This window comes from Eriocheir sinensis, chromosome 23, assembly GCF_024679095.1.
Source record: "Eriocheir sinensis breed Jianghai 21 chromosome 23, ASM2467909v1, whole genome shotgun sequence".
In the NCBI taxonomy this organism is placed as follows: Eukaryota; Metazoa; Arthropoda; class Malacostraca; order Decapoda; family Varunidae; genus Eriocheir; species Eriocheir sinensis.
This window is the reverse complement of record NC_066531.1, coordinates 12,205,321-12,224,075: the sequence shown is the minus strand read 5'-3', so window position 1 is coordinate 12,224,075 and position 18,755 is coordinate 12,205,321. Positions and strand designations below refer to the sequence as shown.

The following is an 18,755-nucleotide window of genomic DNA, read 5'->3' as shown; positions in this document are numbered from 1 at the left end:
AAATCGTGTAGAGGGAACAAGGCAGGTGTGACTCTACCGTGCGCTGCATCTACCATGTTGCTAATAACCTGCTGATTTGCCGTTGCGACAGAGTTAATGACGTTTTCCAGTACATGCAAGGCCTGATCTAGGAGGAGAAACTGATTCACCTGGTCGATCTGCTTGACAACTATGTTGATAACCTCTACCATCTTATTTGTTTGCTCTAGCAGTTCCTCAATGTGAGTATGCAATCGCGCAAGTTTTCTACAATTGGCGTTGATCACCCTGCGATTTCGGGAAGCAAAGGAAAGTACATGAGCGTAGTGGTCCCGCAAATCGTGCACGACCTCGTCGGTTGCCGTACCGAAGAGGAACTTGAGGCGGACCCAACGATGTTAAGCAACCCCCTCTTTACCCGAGAGTGAACTGAGTGAAAACAATAATCCATGTCTACCTCATCAACTTTTCCCCGTAAGAACATAATCCTATCCTCCAGTAGTTGAAAAATATTCAGAGTTGGTACTAGAAGGTGCCTTTGATTCCCTAGTCTTCGTTGCCCGTATGGCGTCTGCCATACCGAGTAGTTTTTCTGAGACTATCCTGATTGTCTGTGGTGTTGGTCAAGGAAGTATATGGATATTTTACGAGGAGCACATCTTCTATGAGGAAGACCTCTCCTGTGTGTGCCGTGAGGGCGCCAGGCTTCAGGTGGATGGGTGTCGTTGCAAGCAGGGAGCCGAGGTACAACAAGATGATCACAAAACGCAACATCATGATCTGAAAGTGGTGGGAATGAAGTATTTAAACTCGTGGTCTCAAGTTATAGCTATGGGTGTTGGGATTATCTTGTTGAACATTTGACTCTGAGGGGGAATTACCAATATCAAGGTCCAAGGGTGAGGGAATTACTTTCAGACGATCACTGTGAACTTCTAGACTAACTCCACTATTTGACTCAAGAACCTCGAACCTATTTCCCCTGACATTCCGAACAACACGGTAAGGACCCACAAATTTTACCCCCAGTTTTGAACTTCTTTCCGCTTGCTTAATCATGACTGTGTCACCCTCTTTTAATTCCACCGGGACGGCCTGTTTGTGTTGTTTTGACATCATTTCAACCTTTATAGCGTTTAACGTACACCTAACCTCTGAGTGTATCTTGGAAAACATATGCATCTGCTGTTGCGCGTACTTATCAATGTTGTAGAAAGGTTGGTGTGGTTTTCTTAGGAAGTCGTACGAAAGACGTTTCTCCACCCCATGTAAGATGTAGTAGGGAGACTTCCCCGTAGAGTCGTTTACCGACGTATTTATGGAAGCGGCTAGGTGCGATAGCCAATCCTCCCAGTTATAGTGGAGATCGTTCACGATAGGCCTGAGGACCTGTAAGATTTTCCTATTAGCCCTCTCCGCCAACCCATTAGCAGCTGGGTGGTAAGCTGTGATGAAGGATTGCGTGATTTTAACTGAGCGCATATTTCGCTCAATACTGTGTTCCTAAACTCGCTGCCATTGTCACTCAAAAGAATTCGAGGAGACGAATGTGGACACAACACGTGAGTCACGAGGGCATGGGGCACGCGTGTGGCTGTCTTGTCCTTGAGAGGCGCTAGAACTAGAAACCTAGAGAACTGGTCGACGCACACCAATAAGTAGCACGAACCATGTTGGCTCTGGGGGAGCTGTAATAAGTCTATATTAACAACATCCCATGACGCCTCTGGTACTGGGTATTGCAATATAGGTGCTGGCCCTTTGACGGACCCCTTGTGCTTAGCACAAACGACGCAATGTGCGACATGTTTTTCTACATCAACCCGTAATGTGGGCCAGTAGAATTTTCGTCTGGTGACAGATAGCGTCTTGTCTCTTCCTGGGTGACCCGTAATGGGTGTGTTATAGACCAGCTTAAGCGTCACGGGGACGTATTTGTCTGGGATGACCAGTTGGTCTATAGGTACCGGTTTGTTTGGCCATGACCTACAAAGGAGGTTGTCCTCTGATAGGAAGAATTGTGAAAAGGGAACTGGCAATTCAGGAAGGTTTGATTCGTCTCCCGACTCTAGGGCGTAAATTAACCTCTTCCACACAGGGTGGTCTCGCTAAGCAATGTGTAGCTCAGGTGAAGTGAAGTTGTGGATGACCTCTGGGGTGGTAGTCGCGCCTATCGGAATATTCCGAGATAAGGCATCTGCGACCACATTTGTTTTCCCGGTGATATATTTCATCTCCGGATTGTATGCTTGGATCGTTAAGAACCATCTTGCCAGACGACCGTGTAGGTTTTTTCCCTTGAAAAGATCAGTTATGGCCGCGTGGTCCGTATACACCACAATTTTGTACCCCATCACTATGTCACGAAAATGCTTCAGAGCCCACACAATCGCAAGAGCCTCTAGGTGGGTAACAGAATAGTTCTTTTCCGGAGCTGTAAGTACTCGACTGGCGAACGCTATCACATGCTTTTTGCCGGACTTATCTGTTTGCATCAGAGCGGCTCCTAGTCCACTAGCCGAAGCGTCGATACAAAGCTGAAAGGGGTCCTTGAAATCCGGAAAGACAAGGACCGGAGCCTGTGTAAGCGCTTTCTTTAAATCCTCAAAACTCGTGTGTTGAGCTGGGACGCACTGAAATGGTACGTCTTTCTTTAAAAGATGGGTTAGGGGACTCGCGCGTGCTGCGAAGTCCATTATGAAAGGCCGGTAATAACCTGCGACGCCCAAGAAAGACCGTACCTTGTCCGCAGACGTTGGCTGAGGGAACTCGGCAATAGCCTTTATTTTGTCGTCCACTGTGTGGATGCCGAATTCGTCCACGACATGCCCCAAGAACTTGATCCGAGGCTTTAAGAATTCACATTTGGTGAGTTTGAGCTTTAATCCGACCTCTTGAAGTCTGTGTAGGACTGCTTTTAGTGTTGCCATGTGTGCATGCACGTCTTTACTTGCTATAATGATGTCGTCTAAATACACATAAACAGTTGCCCAGCAAGTCACCAAAAATACTGTTCATTGTCCTTTGGAAGGTCAAGGGAGCTCCTTTGAGCCCGAACGGAATCATCGTCCACTCATAGTGTCCATGAGGCGTGCTGAAAGTCGTTATTTCACGTGACTCGGGGGCCATAGGCAGTTGCCAGTAGCCACTGACCAGATCTAGACTCGTAAAGACTTTATTTCCTCTACCGAGACACATCAGAAGATCTCTAAGAACGGGAAACGGAAAATGATCATCCACGGTCGCGTTGTTCACACGCCGGAAATCAATCACAGGACGATAAGAACCGTCTTTCTTTGGAACCAGAAACAAGGGTGAATTCCACGGGGAGTTCGATTCTTTGATGACACCTTGTTCTAACATATCAGATATAAGTTGCTGCACTACTTCCCTCTGACTGTGGGGGAGCTTGTATGCATTGATATATACAGGATTGGTATTGGATTTTAACTTAATGTGATTGTGTTCAGCACACTGCGTAACTCCAAGCGGCTCGCCTGGTAGAGCAAGCGCCCCCCTATAATGTTCCAGCAGCCGGACTAAAGTTGGCTTAATTTCGGAATTGTGTGCAACTTTTAGGAATGCCTCTAAATTAGCTGTGTCTTGTTCGGGAGAAGCCTGACACGCCGAGGTTATGCCTGCAACTTGGGCTGAAGGGTATGCAGCTGGTTCCGGGGCTACATTTTTCCCATACACTAGACACTGGCATAATCTAACCCCGCGTTTTAAGGACACAGGGGATCCTGACGTGTTTATTACCAATGCCTCTGCAATACCTCCCTCTTTGACTATCGCGAGAGTTACCTCCACCGTCACCCGGTGTATGTGTGGTGCTCCGTCGATACACACATAACTGCCCGTTGGAGGAGCTTTAGGTAACCGGATTTTAACAAGTTTTGCAGCACGATCCGGAACTACTTGAGGACCTTCTAGGACTGCCGTTACTGTCCGCCACAAGTCTGTAATGTTTTCGTGTGGTTTGACCGTAAGAGGTGACACTTGGGCGGTGGGAGACCCTGAGTCTGTGGTGGGTTGGTCATTTTCCCCCTCTGAGGGCGGGATTACAGGTGACATAGGCGATGGATTTACCATCCCATGTATGCGTCGTCCTTGATAAACGATCGCGTTGCTTTCAGGGTTTATGGTTATGTGCAGGTCTTTCATGGCGTTTAATCCTTAGATCCCATTTACAGGTAAGGCAAACCTGCTAGATACATAAAAGAAATCTCGAAAGGAACATACCTTTTCATGTAAGCTGACTGTTAGTGGTACTCGCCCAAGGATTCCCAAAGTGGTGCCTGTCACGCCTACCACATTCAGGTCGTTCTCTTGGAGCGGCCAATTTTCCCCTCTCGCCTGTCGTGTCAGTGACCTGTAAGCGGAGTCTTAGATTACATTGACTGTTGCACCTGTGTCTACCGCTAAGGTGAGTGAAATTTTGCCGACCTTGCAAGGGAGGGCAATTATGCTTGTCCGTCCCAAGGCGGCAGTGAGTGAGTCAAGTTGCTCCCAATTAGTATCGTCCTTATGGGATACTTGGATGTACGCCTTGGGGCTGTCACAAAGTCATGCCTTTTTATTCTGAGAAGAGGAGGAGTGTGGTTTACTGTCCGCCGAGGACTTGTTCTTCTGTTCCTCCTTGGCCTTTTGTATTGCATAACAACTGTCTGAATCATGAAAACAATTCCCGTGGACATGGCAAAAGGCAGACTTCCGCTGATGGTTTGGCCTAGAGTTCCTGTGTGATGAGTGATGGCCACCCCTGTAACCTCCTGATCTCCTATCAGATCCCTGTCTTGAGTGTGTTGAGTCCCTACGTTTCGCGAAGCAAGAATTCTCGAAATGTCCTGATTGTTTGTAAAAACTACAGGTGAGAGATGCCTTACTTTGTGCCTGCAATGCTGCGGCAGTTGCGAGAGGTTGATGGTGAGTGTGTTCTTGAACATTGACTTCTAACTCTGAGACGAAGTCAACCAACTTCCCGTCCGGTTTGAAGGTCAAGGGAAGGGCAGAACGGCGGTTCTTCTCTGAAATATGAAATAAGTAAAAAAGCAACTCGAAGACTGTCTTCACCTGGTGTTTTTGCATACTGCCCCCTGAGAGCCATTGCGCGTCTTCTAGACTTTTGACACAATCAACCGCCAGCTGATTTGCCTCAGTCATGGTGTCCCAAATCGGCTTTGTTGAGGATTTTTTTTTGGAGGGGCTCAACCGTGTGTGCGATCTGTCTAACGAAGCTTGGTTTACTCCCGCCTCCGAAGATTTTCATGAAATTCCTTTTAAAAATCTCATAGTTTACTCCAATGTCCACCGAAGCAAACGCTGAGGACAGCATCAAATTTAGTGCCCGAGAGCCTGGTAGTAACCCGGACCGAATGAATGCAATTTTATCATGATCTTCCGTAATGGAGGAATTTACAATGGCAGACTCACATAGATCTAGGAACTGTCTCGCCGAATAATCTGACTCGCTGCCGGAGAACTGTCGAAAACTGGAGTGAGTTGGAATAACCCGAATCGGTGGAGGGGGGGGGGTGGACTGGTAGGCATTGTGACCGGTTGAGTGGGGGTTAAGTATCCCGAAGAATCCGGAGGTGAAGGGTCCCTGTTTGGAATGGAGGAATACTGAGTACCTGAACGTAAATTTACAACATTAAGATCATTGGTGCCTGAATCGTGTTCCACTTCCTCCTTACCTGAGGAACTCGTTAACTGTTTAAAGGTGTCACCGAGTTTAGCGAGAGTATCTTTGTTCATATTATGGCTTAAATCAGTTACAATATATGAGCATATTTTAATTGCTGTAAATATTAACGTAACGCGTCTGAGTTAAAAGTTTGCGCCGTACCCCTAAAAACAAGAAGGGATGGTAAGCAAGGTGGCCGTTAGACGTAATAGAAAGTTAAGGTTATAATGTCAGGTTATAATGTAATGTTATAATGTTATGGTTATATGAAATAATGACCCAATAACGCAGCCGTTATTTGGTTAGGAGAAATAAGTGAGCATGCCCTTAAAGTGCGGGTTTCTCCCGAACGGCGAAGAGAAAACGGAGCAAGGGCACACTGAGGAAGTTTGAATTAGAGCAGGGAAATCACAGTTTTACCGCTAACAGACAACAAGAAGGATCAATACCGTATGCAAATGATCGTTAATCTCACAATTACGACTGATTAACAGTGTTAGATACACATAAATAAAAGAGTCGTGCCTCTGATGCAATTTTGCTGAGTTTGCACTTGTGAAAATATTTGGAACAGGTACAATACCGAGAATATTCAGCTGACGTAGAGCTGGTGACGAAGGATGTCGTCGCTCATGGGGTACCTGGAGCCCATGGAGTTGCGTTGGAAGACATTGGCCGCGGCAGGAGCGCGTGGAAGGTTGACTGATGGCATGGAGACTGACCCCCGTAATGGCTGCTGGAAACTGCAGACGATATAGTCGGGCAGGTGCGTGGATATAGATAGTAGGAGGGAACAGAGTAGAAGTTGCTGTCAGTAGCCTCAGTAACCTGTGTTTCGGTGAGGAAGAGAAAATAAGGTTTAGAGGAGGAGATATGGTTTCCACAGTATGAAAATTAGAACGAAGACCACGAATGTTGCAGAAATTGATAAGGAGGAGGTTCAAGGTTTCAAGGTGTGTGTGTTGTGTGAATGTAGTGTGGTGTAGAAAGAGAGAGGAACTGTCTTTAGAGAGCATGCTGAACTGCTCTCTGGTGTTGATGAGACAAAAGGGAAACGGTTAGTGAGGACTTGGGAGGGCTTCAGCACCCTCCTCGCTTCCCATATATCCTCACCGAGAATAGGTCACGCCCGTTCGGTAGGTTTCTTCCTACCTACTCCTACTATAGGATCGCAAAACAGTTCATGGTAATCCCAGCAACTTTTACGAGAGGCCTTTCAAACGGGCGGACTTAGGCGCCGTTTAGGATGGGAAAGAGCCTACATAGAGACTTCATATTTGCCTGGAGTAAACCTTGAGGCGGTCTCCCAAGGGTGGGCTAGACGACGCGCCCCCTAGCGTATGCCCCAATGATTAACTGAGTTCCTCCTCTCCGGCACTCCAGGAGGCTTCGTGATCATCGTGATGCGCCATGAGTTCCTACAGACCGTGCCTTCCTACAAGGACAAGCTGGAGCCTTACATGGACCAGCTGGAGGCGGACGGGAAGTGGAAGAAGGTAGGGAGCACCGTTGCCAGATTATCGTACTCAGATCATCGTATTTACCGTTTTTTGACACCTAGCTATTGCCAAGAAACATCAGGAATTCACTATTTTAACGATAGATATAAATGAATCTAGTTATTGAGCCCCAGGAGACATATTTGAAGTCGGAAGTTGGTAAATATATAAGAGGCTGCTGATGATGATGATGGTCATAATTCCTTCAGGTGGAGCGACGCATCGTCCCAAACTATTTATGTGACAAGGAGGGTCTCGTCTTCGTCTTCCGCATCACTAAGCCTGAGTGAGGAGGAAGAGGAGGGAAGGGAAAGGAGAGAGATGAAGAGGAGGAGTTATAGTGGTGCTGTGCCAAGTCCGTCTCTGTGTAACAGCCTTGGCTTTCGTCGCGGCACCCGAGACTGAGGTGTGAATTATCGTGCTCTGGCAACCTGGCGTCATGGCGTCTACGATGTTATATGATAGTCTACGCATAGGGCACATTTGTCAGTATTAATCATATTATTGAAATTGTCGTAAAAATCTGTTTTAGTTTATAAGACTGAGGCTGCAGAATCCTTAACCTCAGACCTTGCTATCATCTCCGATTGGGATAAAAGGAACCTTTGGGTTTTTGTGTCCTTCAATGCCTCAAAAACCCAATTTATCCACCTTTCAACTTGACACAATCTTCCAAACACCTATCCCCTATTCTTCAACTACACTCAGCTGTCACCTTATAATTCTTCAGAACTAAATATCCTCGGTCTATCCTTAACTCAAAATCTTAACTGGAAACTTCTCATATCTTCTCTCACTAAATCAGCTTCCTCGAGGTTGGGCGTTCTGTATCGTCTCCTCCAGCTCTTCTGCCCCGCACCGCTGCTATCCATATACAAGGGCCTTGTCCGCCCTCGTATGGGGTACGCATCGCACGTGTGGGGGGCTCCACCCACACAGCTCTTCTCTATCTTTCGGCCACTCCTCTGTTGTAAAAAAAAAATAAGGTCGCTGATTATGTAGCTGTATGTGTGTGTGCATGTGTAATGGCAAGTTGCCAGAACACGATAACGAAGACCTCAGACTCGTGTGCTGCGACTATAGTATACGTTTAGGAATGCTTGGTCTGGGTCTTGGGGTCTTGATGATGTACAGACATGTGTATATATATAATAAACGGGTGCCTACTTCCCCTCAGAATCATGTTAATCTTTGTTTGTTTCTCAAGTTAATTTAAGTGATTACTCATCCTAATTTTAAATGCGTCTGCTGTTCCTAATGTATAATGGGTCTGCTGTTCCTAATGTATAATGCATCTGCTGTTCCTAATTTATAATGCGTCTGCTGTTCCTAATTTATAATGTGTCTGCTGTTCCTAATTTATAATGCGTCTGCTGTTCCTAATTTATAATGCGTCTGCTGTTCCTAATTTATAATGCGTCTGCTGTTCCTAATTTTAAAAGCGTCTGCTGCTCCTAATTTTAAAAGCGTCTGCTGTTCCTAATTTTAAAAGCGTCTGCTGTAGCCCTACGTGGCGCAATGCAGAGGAAGTAACTTATTTAATCTGAAATTCAAGTGAAATGATCAGCAATTTAAGTTAAGTAACAGAGTAGTGAAGTATATGTGGCAGTGAGCATGTGGAAGGATGAGATGGAACGAGAGAACAAAGATTAACGAAAATAATAAAAAAAACTCGCTCCCATCCCTCCCTCCTCCATACTTCCTTCCTCGAACCGAGTCGTCCGCCACTGGAACAGCCTCCCCGCAGAAGTAGTCAGTGCGGATACGATCAACTCCATTTCCACTGACAGTAACTTTACTGCGTCGGGAGTGAACTGAACGTATCCAAGGTCACTTAATGTTCTTAGTTCTGTTATTTTCTTCTTCTATTATGAGATATCATCATCATCATCATAATTTCGTTTAACGTCCGTTTTCACTCTTCCTGAGCGGTTGGACGCTTTATGGGTCTCCTCTATTCTGCTCTGTCTTCTGCCTGATGCTCATCCAATCCCATCACTGCCAAGTCTTCCTGTATACACCTTCTCCACGTTTTTCTAGGTCTACCAACTGGTCACCTTCCTTTTACTTTCAATCTCTCCAAAACTCCCAGCACTGTATCCTCCCCTGCTTTTCACATGTCCGAACTATAGGAGTCTCCCTTCTGAGCACTGTTTCCAGGTTCTCTACTCCACATCTGTTAGCCACATCTAGCTGCACTAGATACCCTGTCTTGCTAATCTCTCCACAACTCCCAGCACTGTATCCTCCCCTGCTCCCTTCACATGTCCAAACCATCGGAGTATTTCCCTTCTGAGCACTGTTTCCAGGTCCTCTACTCCACGTCTGTTAGTTGCATCTGCACTGCGCACCTTGTCGTGCCAATCTCTCCAAACCTCCCAGCACTGTATTCTCCCCTGCTCTCTTCACATGTCCAAACCATCGGAGTCTTTCCCATCGGAAGGAGTTTCTTTTCAAACCGAGTCATCCGTCACTGGAACAATCTTCCTTCAGAAGTAGTAAATGCGAATACTATCAACTCCTTCAAATATAGAATCGACCTTCACTTCGCTGCGTCGGGAGTAAACTGAATATTAAGGTGCTTTCATCTGCTCCTCAATATCGAGGTGCTTTCATCTGCTCGTCAATGTCGAGGTGCTTTCATCTGCTCCCCAGGCCCCAAGTGCCTGTCGAGCAGATTAAATCACCAAAGCCGGCAATCTCGTAATGAGTCAATAGGCTTTATGTTGCCTGCATTTCCATGTTTCCATGTTTCTGAGGTGGTGGCGGAGTGGTTAGCGTGCCGGCCCCGCATTCGCAGGGTTGATGATGATGAGGGTTCGAATCCGCCGCTAACCACCTGGGATTTTTCAGTCACCGCCGAGGGGCCTAAGACTACCCACATGCTGTCCTGAAGACTATCCACCAACCCGGACTCTAGAAGAAGCTATGTAAGTGAAATCAAGAATGATCTCCGGGGGACAGCATGAGCCAATAATAATTGCGCCACTATAAACAATTGTCTGCGCCATAACGGGCTCGGGCCCACCATCAGGCCCCTAATAAAAAAAGCATACCGGCGCTTTAGGTCACATGTAAAAAAGGAAAAAAGAAACTGTTTCCAGGTCCTCTTCTCCACATCTGTAAGCTACATCTGCACCGGACACCCTATCTTACCATTCTCTCTACAACTCCCAGCACTGTATCCTCCCCTGCTCTCTTTACATGTCCAAACCATCGGAGTCTTTCCCTTCTGAGCACTGTTTCCGTGCAGGTCCTCTACTCCACATCTGTTAGCTACATCTGCACTGGATCGACACCCTTCTATAATGAGATATGGAACAAAGAATAAAGAAGATAATAAATTGCTCCCCCCCCCCTCTCCTTCCTTCCTCGAATTGAGTCGTCCGCAACTGTAACAGCCTTCCTGCAAGAGTGGTTAGCTCATACTGTGTGACTTTCAGTTAATACAAGAAACATGTGTGCAATATTCATGCAGTGAATAAAATGATAAGATTCGTTATATGATAACAGAAAACAGTAAAGGAAGGAATATTAATTAAGTGCATGAAACCAATTATAATCCTTTTCCACAGATAGAGATCGTGTTTTTTGTGTTTGTTTTAATAGTTTTTTCTTCTATATGAGAGAGAGATAATAATAATTATAATAATAATAATAATAATAATAATAATAATAATAATAATAATAATGATAATAATAATTACAGTAACAGTAATATGAGAATTGTGATAAAGGAGAAAAGTAAGAAGATCAAAGAAAAAAGGAGAAAGGAGAGAATTACAGAAAAATAAAGAAGAAGAAAGAAGGAATAGAGGAAACAGAAGGAAGGGAAATATAAATATTGGAAATATATAACAATAGAGCGGGTCAAGGGGGGATGTGGGGGGGGGGCGGTACTCGGCTCACTTCTAAACAAAACAACGTGACTGAGAAAGAGTAAGGGAGGAGAGGGAGAGAATGTAAGGGAGTACAGAGGTGGGAACTGGGAAGGGAGGAGAGGAGGAAAAGGAAGGAGAGGGAGATAAAGAGTAAAGGAGGAGAGAGGATGAAAGAGAAGGGAGGGGAGAGGGAGAGAAAGGAGGGGGGTGGAGTGAAAGGGAGGAGAGAGAGAATGAGGGAGGAAAGGAGGGGATGGAGGGAGGTAAGGAGTAAGGGAGGTGATAAGAGGGAGAGAAGGGTGTAAGTAAAGGAAGGTGAGGGAGGGAAAAAATAAGGGAGGAAAGGAGGGGATGGAGGGAAAGGAAGGAGGTGAGAGAAATGAGTAAGGCGAGGTTCCCACTATTCCGTTTTGACGGATCCGTCGACGTTAATAATGACCTCAAAATGACGTCAGCGAAACAGCGGCCGCTCGACACGGATGATCCACTCCGTCGGTCCATCGCTCATCATTTGTTGACAAACATATAGACAGCATTAACCACAATGACTTCTTGTATATGTTTCTATTTCATATTTTCCTGATATCTAGAATACATAATTTTCATTCTGTGGACCACCATCTCTCCTCCTCTAAACCTCACCTTCTCTTCCTCACCGAAACACAGGTCTCTGAGGCTACTGACAGCAATCTCTAATCTGTTCCCTCCTACTATCTCTATCCTAAATATCAATCCAAAGCTGGATGTTGCATCTACGTGCGCAAAGACATCACTTGCTTTCGTGTCCACGACCTTGGCTCTTCTGAATTTTCCACCATCTGGCTAAGACTTCATTGTCATACTATTACTAAATACATCTGTGCTGTTTATCTCTCACCCAACTCTACTAACTATGTAAAATTCTTTGACTACTTGAACTCTAAAGTGGAGCACATCTTGACCTACTCTCCCTTCACTGAAATCTCCATCTTGGGAGATTTCAATGTTCACCACCAGCTTTGGCTTTCATCCTCTTTCACTGACCAGCCTGGTGGATAAGTCTACAACTTTGCTCTCCTCAACGACCTAGAGCAGTTGGTTCAGCACCCTACACGTATTCCCTACCGTCTTGGAGACACGCCCAACATACTAGACCTCTTCCTTACCTCTAACCCGTCTGCTTACTCTGTCAAACTGTTCTCTCCGTTGGGCTCCTCCGATCACGACCTTATTTCTGTATCTTGTCATATCGCTCCTGTTCTTCCTCTGGACCCACCAAAGAGGCGATGCTTCTGGCATTTTGCCTCAGCTCGGTGGGACGTCCTGAGGATGTACTTTTCCGATTTCCCGTTGAATGATTACTGCTCCCAGGAGAGAGACCCCTCTGTGTGTGCCCAGCGCATCACAGAGGTGATTGTCTCTGGAATGGAGGCATACATTCCACGTTCTTTCTCTACTCCTCATGCTAAAAAGCCTTGGTTTAACCATGCTTGTTCTCGTGCTATTAAAGATAGACAGGCAGCTCACAAAAGGTTCCAGAGCCTTTGCACTCCTACTAATCACAATCTTTACATTTCAGCCCGGAATCGTGCCAAATCTATTATCCAACTTACCAAAACCTCTTTCATCAACAGAAAATGTCAACACCTTGCTTTATCTAATTCTTCCCGTGACTTCTGTCACCTAGCCAAAAATATCTACACCAATTTCACTTTATACTCTTTCCCTCCTCTCCTTAACCTTGACGGAAACACTTCCGTCTCATCTATCTCTAAAGCAGCTCACAAAAGGTTCCAGAACCTTCGAACTCCCACTAACTTTGATCTATACATTTCAGCCCGGAATCGTGCCAAATCTATTCTCCGACTTACCAAAACTTCTTTTATAAATAGAAAATGTCAACACCTTGCTTCTTCTACAACCAACAAGAGAAAACAATCTGCTGGATCTGGTATTAGTAAGCGACCCCGACCTCATTGGCGACTGTGAAGTTGGTGAAAAAATTAACGGTTGCGATCACCACTTAATCCGTTTCAATGTCAACATAAGTCACAAACTCGTAGACATTCCGTCAGTGATACCAGACTACAAAAAAGCAAATTTCAACCTAGCCCGTGAGCTGCTTCCCTCTGCGACCTGGGACCAACTTCACCTAACCGACAATACAATCGACAACGTGTGGAACAACTTCAAAGATAAGCTTTTGGGAGTAGAAAAGGCTACAGTGCCGACGAATCCCAGGCGAGTAAATGGTGCCGTAGATCCACCGTGGATGACCAGAGAAATAAAAAGGGCGGTAAACATTTAAAAAAAAGGAATTATAACCTAATGAAAGAGAATGACACGGCCGAAGCCCGTACTCAGTACCACAACAGCCTCAGAGCTTGTCGCACCCTTATTCGAAGTAGTAAACGCAACTACGAAAAACAAATAGCGCGTGACATCAAGACAAACTCAAAAAAATTCTTCACATACATCAGATCGAAAAAGATAGTAAAATCCAATATTGGTCCCCTGACAGACGAGACTGGAGCTGCAACTCAGGACAGTAAACAGATGGCCAGAATCCTCAACAGTAACTTCGCATCCGTATTCACAGTCGAGAACATCGAGACCATGCCCGAGAACCCTGACCCGCCGAGGGGAATCACGCCCCTGAAAATTGACTCAATATGCGACCAAGAAGTGAAAGAGTATTTGGATAAACTCGACACGAACAAGTCAACAGGACCTGACGGTTTGTCCCCGCGGTTATTAAAAGAGCTTAAACAACAAATACTTCAGCCACTCACTAACATATTCAGCCAGTCTGTTCAATTGAAAAAGGTCCCGGAAGACTGGAAGATGGCGAACGTAACACCAATTTTCAAAAAAGGAGACAAAAGCGTTGCATTAAACTACAGGCCCATAAGTTTGACATCAGTGGCAGGAAAAATACTCGAAAAGATTATTAGAGACAAACTTGTTAAGTTTCTAGAAGACAATAATGTAATCTCCGACACCCAGCATGGCTTCAGAAACAAGCGCTCCTGCCTAACGAATTTATTAGACTTCTTCCAAGGTATATATAAGAACTGGGATGCCCACATCCCCAGTGATGTTATATACCTGGACTTTCAGAAAGCCTTCGACAAGGTACCGCACGAGCGACTCCTTAAGAAACTGCACTCGGCGGGCATTGGAGCCAATCTGATCGCGTGGATAAGAGATTGGCTCACCGACAGAAAACAACGAGTACTACTCAACGGACAGCCTTCCGATTGGCTTCCACTAGTGGAGTGCCTCAAGGGTCAGTGCTGGGACCCATTCTCTTCATCATATATATCAACGACCTCGAATCAGGACTGAAATCCACAATATCGAAATTTGCTGATGACACTAAGGTGGGGGGAAAGGCCCTCACAAAGACCGACTGCGAAATCATTCAGAAAGACCTCAATCACATTATCGAATGGTCGGAAAAATGGCAAATGTCCTTTAATGTTGACAAATGTCATGCACATTGGGTCCAGAAATAGTAACCACACATACATCATGAATGGGAGACCTCTGCAAGCGATGCAAGAGGAAAAGGATCTTGGAGTCACTATCAGCAGTGACCTGAAACACGCGAATCACTGTAAAAAAGCATACAACAAAGCCAACACTATGCTCGGGTTCATAGCGAGGAACTTCGAGTGTAAAACGCCAGACGTGATGCTATCCTTGTATAATTCCATGGTAAGACCGCACCTCGAGTACGCAGTACAGTTCTGGTCTCCTAATTACAGAAAGGACATTGATTTACTGGAAAGGATTCAACGACGCGCAACGAAAATGATACCAACCGTACGAGGAACGACTCAAGCGACTCAATCTCTTTACATTAGAGAAAAGACGCCTACGAGGAGATATGATTCAAGTCTTCAAGTATCTGAAAAAATTCAATAACGTCGATTACTCCAATTTCTTTGAATTGCAAACCAACCTAAGAACTAGAAATAACGGTTTACCCATTCAGTCTAGTCGATGTAACACAGACATCGGAAGGAGTTTCTTTTCAAACCGAGTCATCCGTCACTGGAACAATCTTCCTTCAGAAGTAGTAAATGCGAATACTATCAACTCCTTCAAATATAGAATCGACCGTCACTTCGCTGCGTCGGGAGTAAACTGAATATTGAGTTGCTTTCATCTGATCCTCAATATCGAGGCGCTTTCATCTGCTCCTCAATGTCGAGGTGCTTTCATCTGCTCCCCAGGCCCCAGGCTGTCGAGCAGATTAAATCACCACAGCATGCAACCTCGTAATGAGCCAATAGGCTTTCTGTTGCCTGCGTTTCCATGTTTCCATGTTTCTAATTCTCCCCGTGACTTCTGGCATCTAGCCAAAAATATCTCCTCCAATTTCACTTTTTCCTCTTTCCCTCCTCTCCTTAACCCTGACGGCAGCACTGCCGTCTCATCTGTCTCTAATGCAGAACTCTTCGCTCAAACTTTCTGTAACAACTCCACCCTGGACGATTCTGGGCATATTCCTCCTACTCATTCCCCCCTCTGACTCCTTTATGCCTGTTATTATGTTTCTTCATAATGATGTTTTATGTGCCCTCTCTAGCCTCAACTCTCAGAAGGCTTATGGACTTGATGGAGTGCCTCCTATTGTCCATAAAAACTGTGCTTCCGTGCTGACAAACTCTTTCGTCTCTGCCTATCAACATCTACCTTTCCTTCCTGCCGGAAGTATGCCTTTGTACAGCCTGTGCCTAAGAAGGCAGACCGCTCCAATCCCTTAAACTACCGTCCTATAGCTTTACTTTCCTGTCTATCTAAAGCTTTTGAATCAATCCTTAACTGGAATATTCAAAAACACCTTTACACTTCTAACCTTCTATCATTCTGATCTCCAGTATGGGTTCTGCAAGGGGCGTTCTACTGCCGATCTTCTTGCTCTATTAACTGACTCTTGGTCATCCTCTCTTAGCCGTTTCGTTGAAACTTTCTCAGTTGTGCTAGACATATCGAAAGCCTTCGATAGAGTCTGGCACATGTCTTTGCTTTCTAATCTGCCCTCTTTCGGATTCTATCCCTCTCTCTGTTCCATTATATCCAGTTTCCTTTCCGGCCGTTCTATCTCTGCTGTGGTAGACGGTCACTGTTCTTCCCCTAAACCTATCAACAGTGGTGTTCCACAGGGCTCTGTGCTATCACCCACTCTCTTCCTGTTATTCATCAATGATCTTTCCACAACACACTGTCCTGTCCACTCATACGCCGACGACTCCACTTTGCATTATTCAACTTCTTTCAATAGAAGGCCATCCCAACAGGAAGTACACGACTCCAGACTGGAGGCTGCAGAACGCTTAACCTCAGACTTTGCTATCATTTCCGATTGGGGTAGAAGGAACCTTGTGTCCTTCAATGCCTCAAAAACTCAATTTATCCACCTATCAGCTCGTAACAATCTTCCAAACACCTATCCCCTATTCATCGACAACACTCAGCTGTCACCTTCTTCAACACTAGATATCCTCGGTCTATCCTTAACTCAAAATCTCAACTGGAAACTTCATATCTTCTCTCTCGCTAAATCAGCTTCCTCGAGGTTGGGCGCTCTGTATCGTCTCCGACAGTCCTTCTCCCCCGCACAGTTGCTATCCATATATAGGGGCCTTGTCCGCCCTCGTAAGGAGTATGTATCTCACGTGTGGGGGGGCTCCATTCACACAGTTCTTCTGGACAGAGTGGAGTCTAAAGCTCTTCGTCTCATCAGCTCTCCTCCTCCTACTGATAGTCTTCTACCTCTTAAAGTTTCCTCTCTTTCTATCTTCTATCGCTATTTTCACGTTGACTGCTCTTCTGAACTTGCTAACTGCATGCCTCCCCCCCCCTTCCACGGCCCCACTGCACACGACTTTCTACTCATGCTCATCCCTATACTGTTCAAACCCCTTATGCAAGAGTTAACCAACATCTTCACTGTTTCATCCCTCGCGCTGGTAGACTCTGGAACAGCCTTCCTTCATCTGTATTTCCTCCTGCCTACGACTTGAACTCTTTCAAGAGGAGGGTATCAGGACACCTCTCCTCCCGAAATTGACCACTCTTTAGGCCACCTCTTTCGATTCTTTTTTTAGGAGCAGCGAGTAGCGGTTTTTTTTTTATTATTGTTTCTTGTTTTTGTGCGCTTGAGCTGTCTCCTTTGTTGAAAAAAAAAAAAGTGCTTTACGTTGTTCTGTAGGATGTTGTGTACCAATATACAGGCGGATAATCCAATTGGCTGTTGTGAACCATATGGAGTGGTTTAGGTTTCCAGAATTTCTCCTTGACAGTGTGTCAGGAACAGTCCCGTTAGAGATTGCTTTTCCCAATTGGTCCTGCGAAGCCATGTGGCCCACTTGTTTTACCATCAAGTTTTTCAAATAGGTGACGTAGGGACAGCTCATTGCCATGGAGCTGATAAATGAACCAATGAACTGGGTGAGCAAGGCTTTTCTCGACTTGACAAATCGCCCCAGATTTATTCCCGGTATTTACAGCTGTACCATCACGTCCAATCGCCAGTACGTTTTCCATGGAAATTCCTTTTCTATTAGCAAACTGTTTTAGCCCTGTGGCAATACTCTTTGCAGAACCAGTGGCAGGTGAATACTGGCCTAGATATTCTGAACCTGGTTCAGCCACTATAGCAATATGCTCTTCAGTTACCTTTCTCCTATAGTCTCTATTTCCAATCTTCTCCGTAGTAAGAGTTTCTTTCCTTCCATCAAAGTAGATGCCTGCAACTTATACTTTCCCATGTGCTTCCTTTGTCAAATTTTGTCCGTTTGATTGCCTCGATCTCCGTACTTTGTTCCTATCTATGACTTTGGAAGGATCCTCTTTTGTAATAACCCCTAAATCTTCAAGGATTGCACTAGATAGTAATGCAGCACCACGGTCAGACAGTCCAACCCGGTTACAAACCTCATGGAAAGAAGAGAACAGACGTTTTTGTTCTCTATTTTTTTTCTTTTTCATCTCTTCATTGTTGTCCCACAGCTCCACCTTCTTTTGGTTTTCTATGATGGAGCTGGTACTTGGAAGGGGTGTATTCATCTTCTGAGTCAGTCAAATTTGAGGACGAGGTATCACTTTGAACAAGACATCCTGATGCTTGTAACAGGCTGATGGTCTTGCAGCATATTGATTTCTTCTTTCTTCTGTTTTCCTAATGGCTTCAGTTGTTCGTTTGTCCACTCCTCCAATGAACATTTTACGTTCATTTATTTGGTCCTCTACAAATTCTTGTTCTATTTTGGGGACTTTTTTCTGTCGAGGACAGGCACAGTACTGGAATTCAGGGCACCTGCAAGCTGTTACTTCAAATAATCTAGCAGCATCTCTGATGAACTCTTTAACTTTCTTATCATAACTTGGGCATTTTTTTTTCGGTCTTTGAAACGTTTCAGCAAGTTCCTGTATTTGTTGTGATAGGCTTCTAATTTGTCAACAATGCATTTCTGACTGATTATGGGGATGTTTTCCTGCCTGTAAATGTGAACTATCTTTTCTGCAACACACTTAGATATCATGTGAACTGAAGGACTCTTTGATGATTCAAGCAGTTTATATTTATGCCACAGAACACATGATAGAACATCTTTGTATGTAGGAAGTTGGTTTTCTGGGAGATCATCCACTTGCTTAGATATAGGACACATGTCTGCCTTGTCTAAACGAACACAGTGTCGTTTTTGTGTTTGACCT

The 18,755-nt window shown here is 45.1% G+C and overlaps 1 protein-coding gene across 10 annotated transcripts in view; it reads left to right on the top strand.

The window, feature by feature from the left end:
- LOC127002481 (demethylmenaquinone methyltransferase-like) overlaps positions 1–18,755 on the top strand; it is a 92,038-nt gene that overhangs the window by 15,948 nt on the left and 57,335 nt on the right. For 2 of the 10 annotated variants that reach the window (XM_050868485.1, XM_050868482.1), the window contains one exon: positions 7,049–7,161. The exons of 7 other annotated variants lie outside the window; for them this stretch is intronic. In XM_050868485.1, coding sequence (XP_050724442.1) covers positions 7,049–7,161 — 113 coding nt within the window. Of the gene's footprint in view, positions 1–7,048; positions 7,162–7,373; positions 7,994–18,755 lie in introns of those variants that run through there. One more of the 10 variants, XM_050868483.1, reaches the window with a different exon arrangement.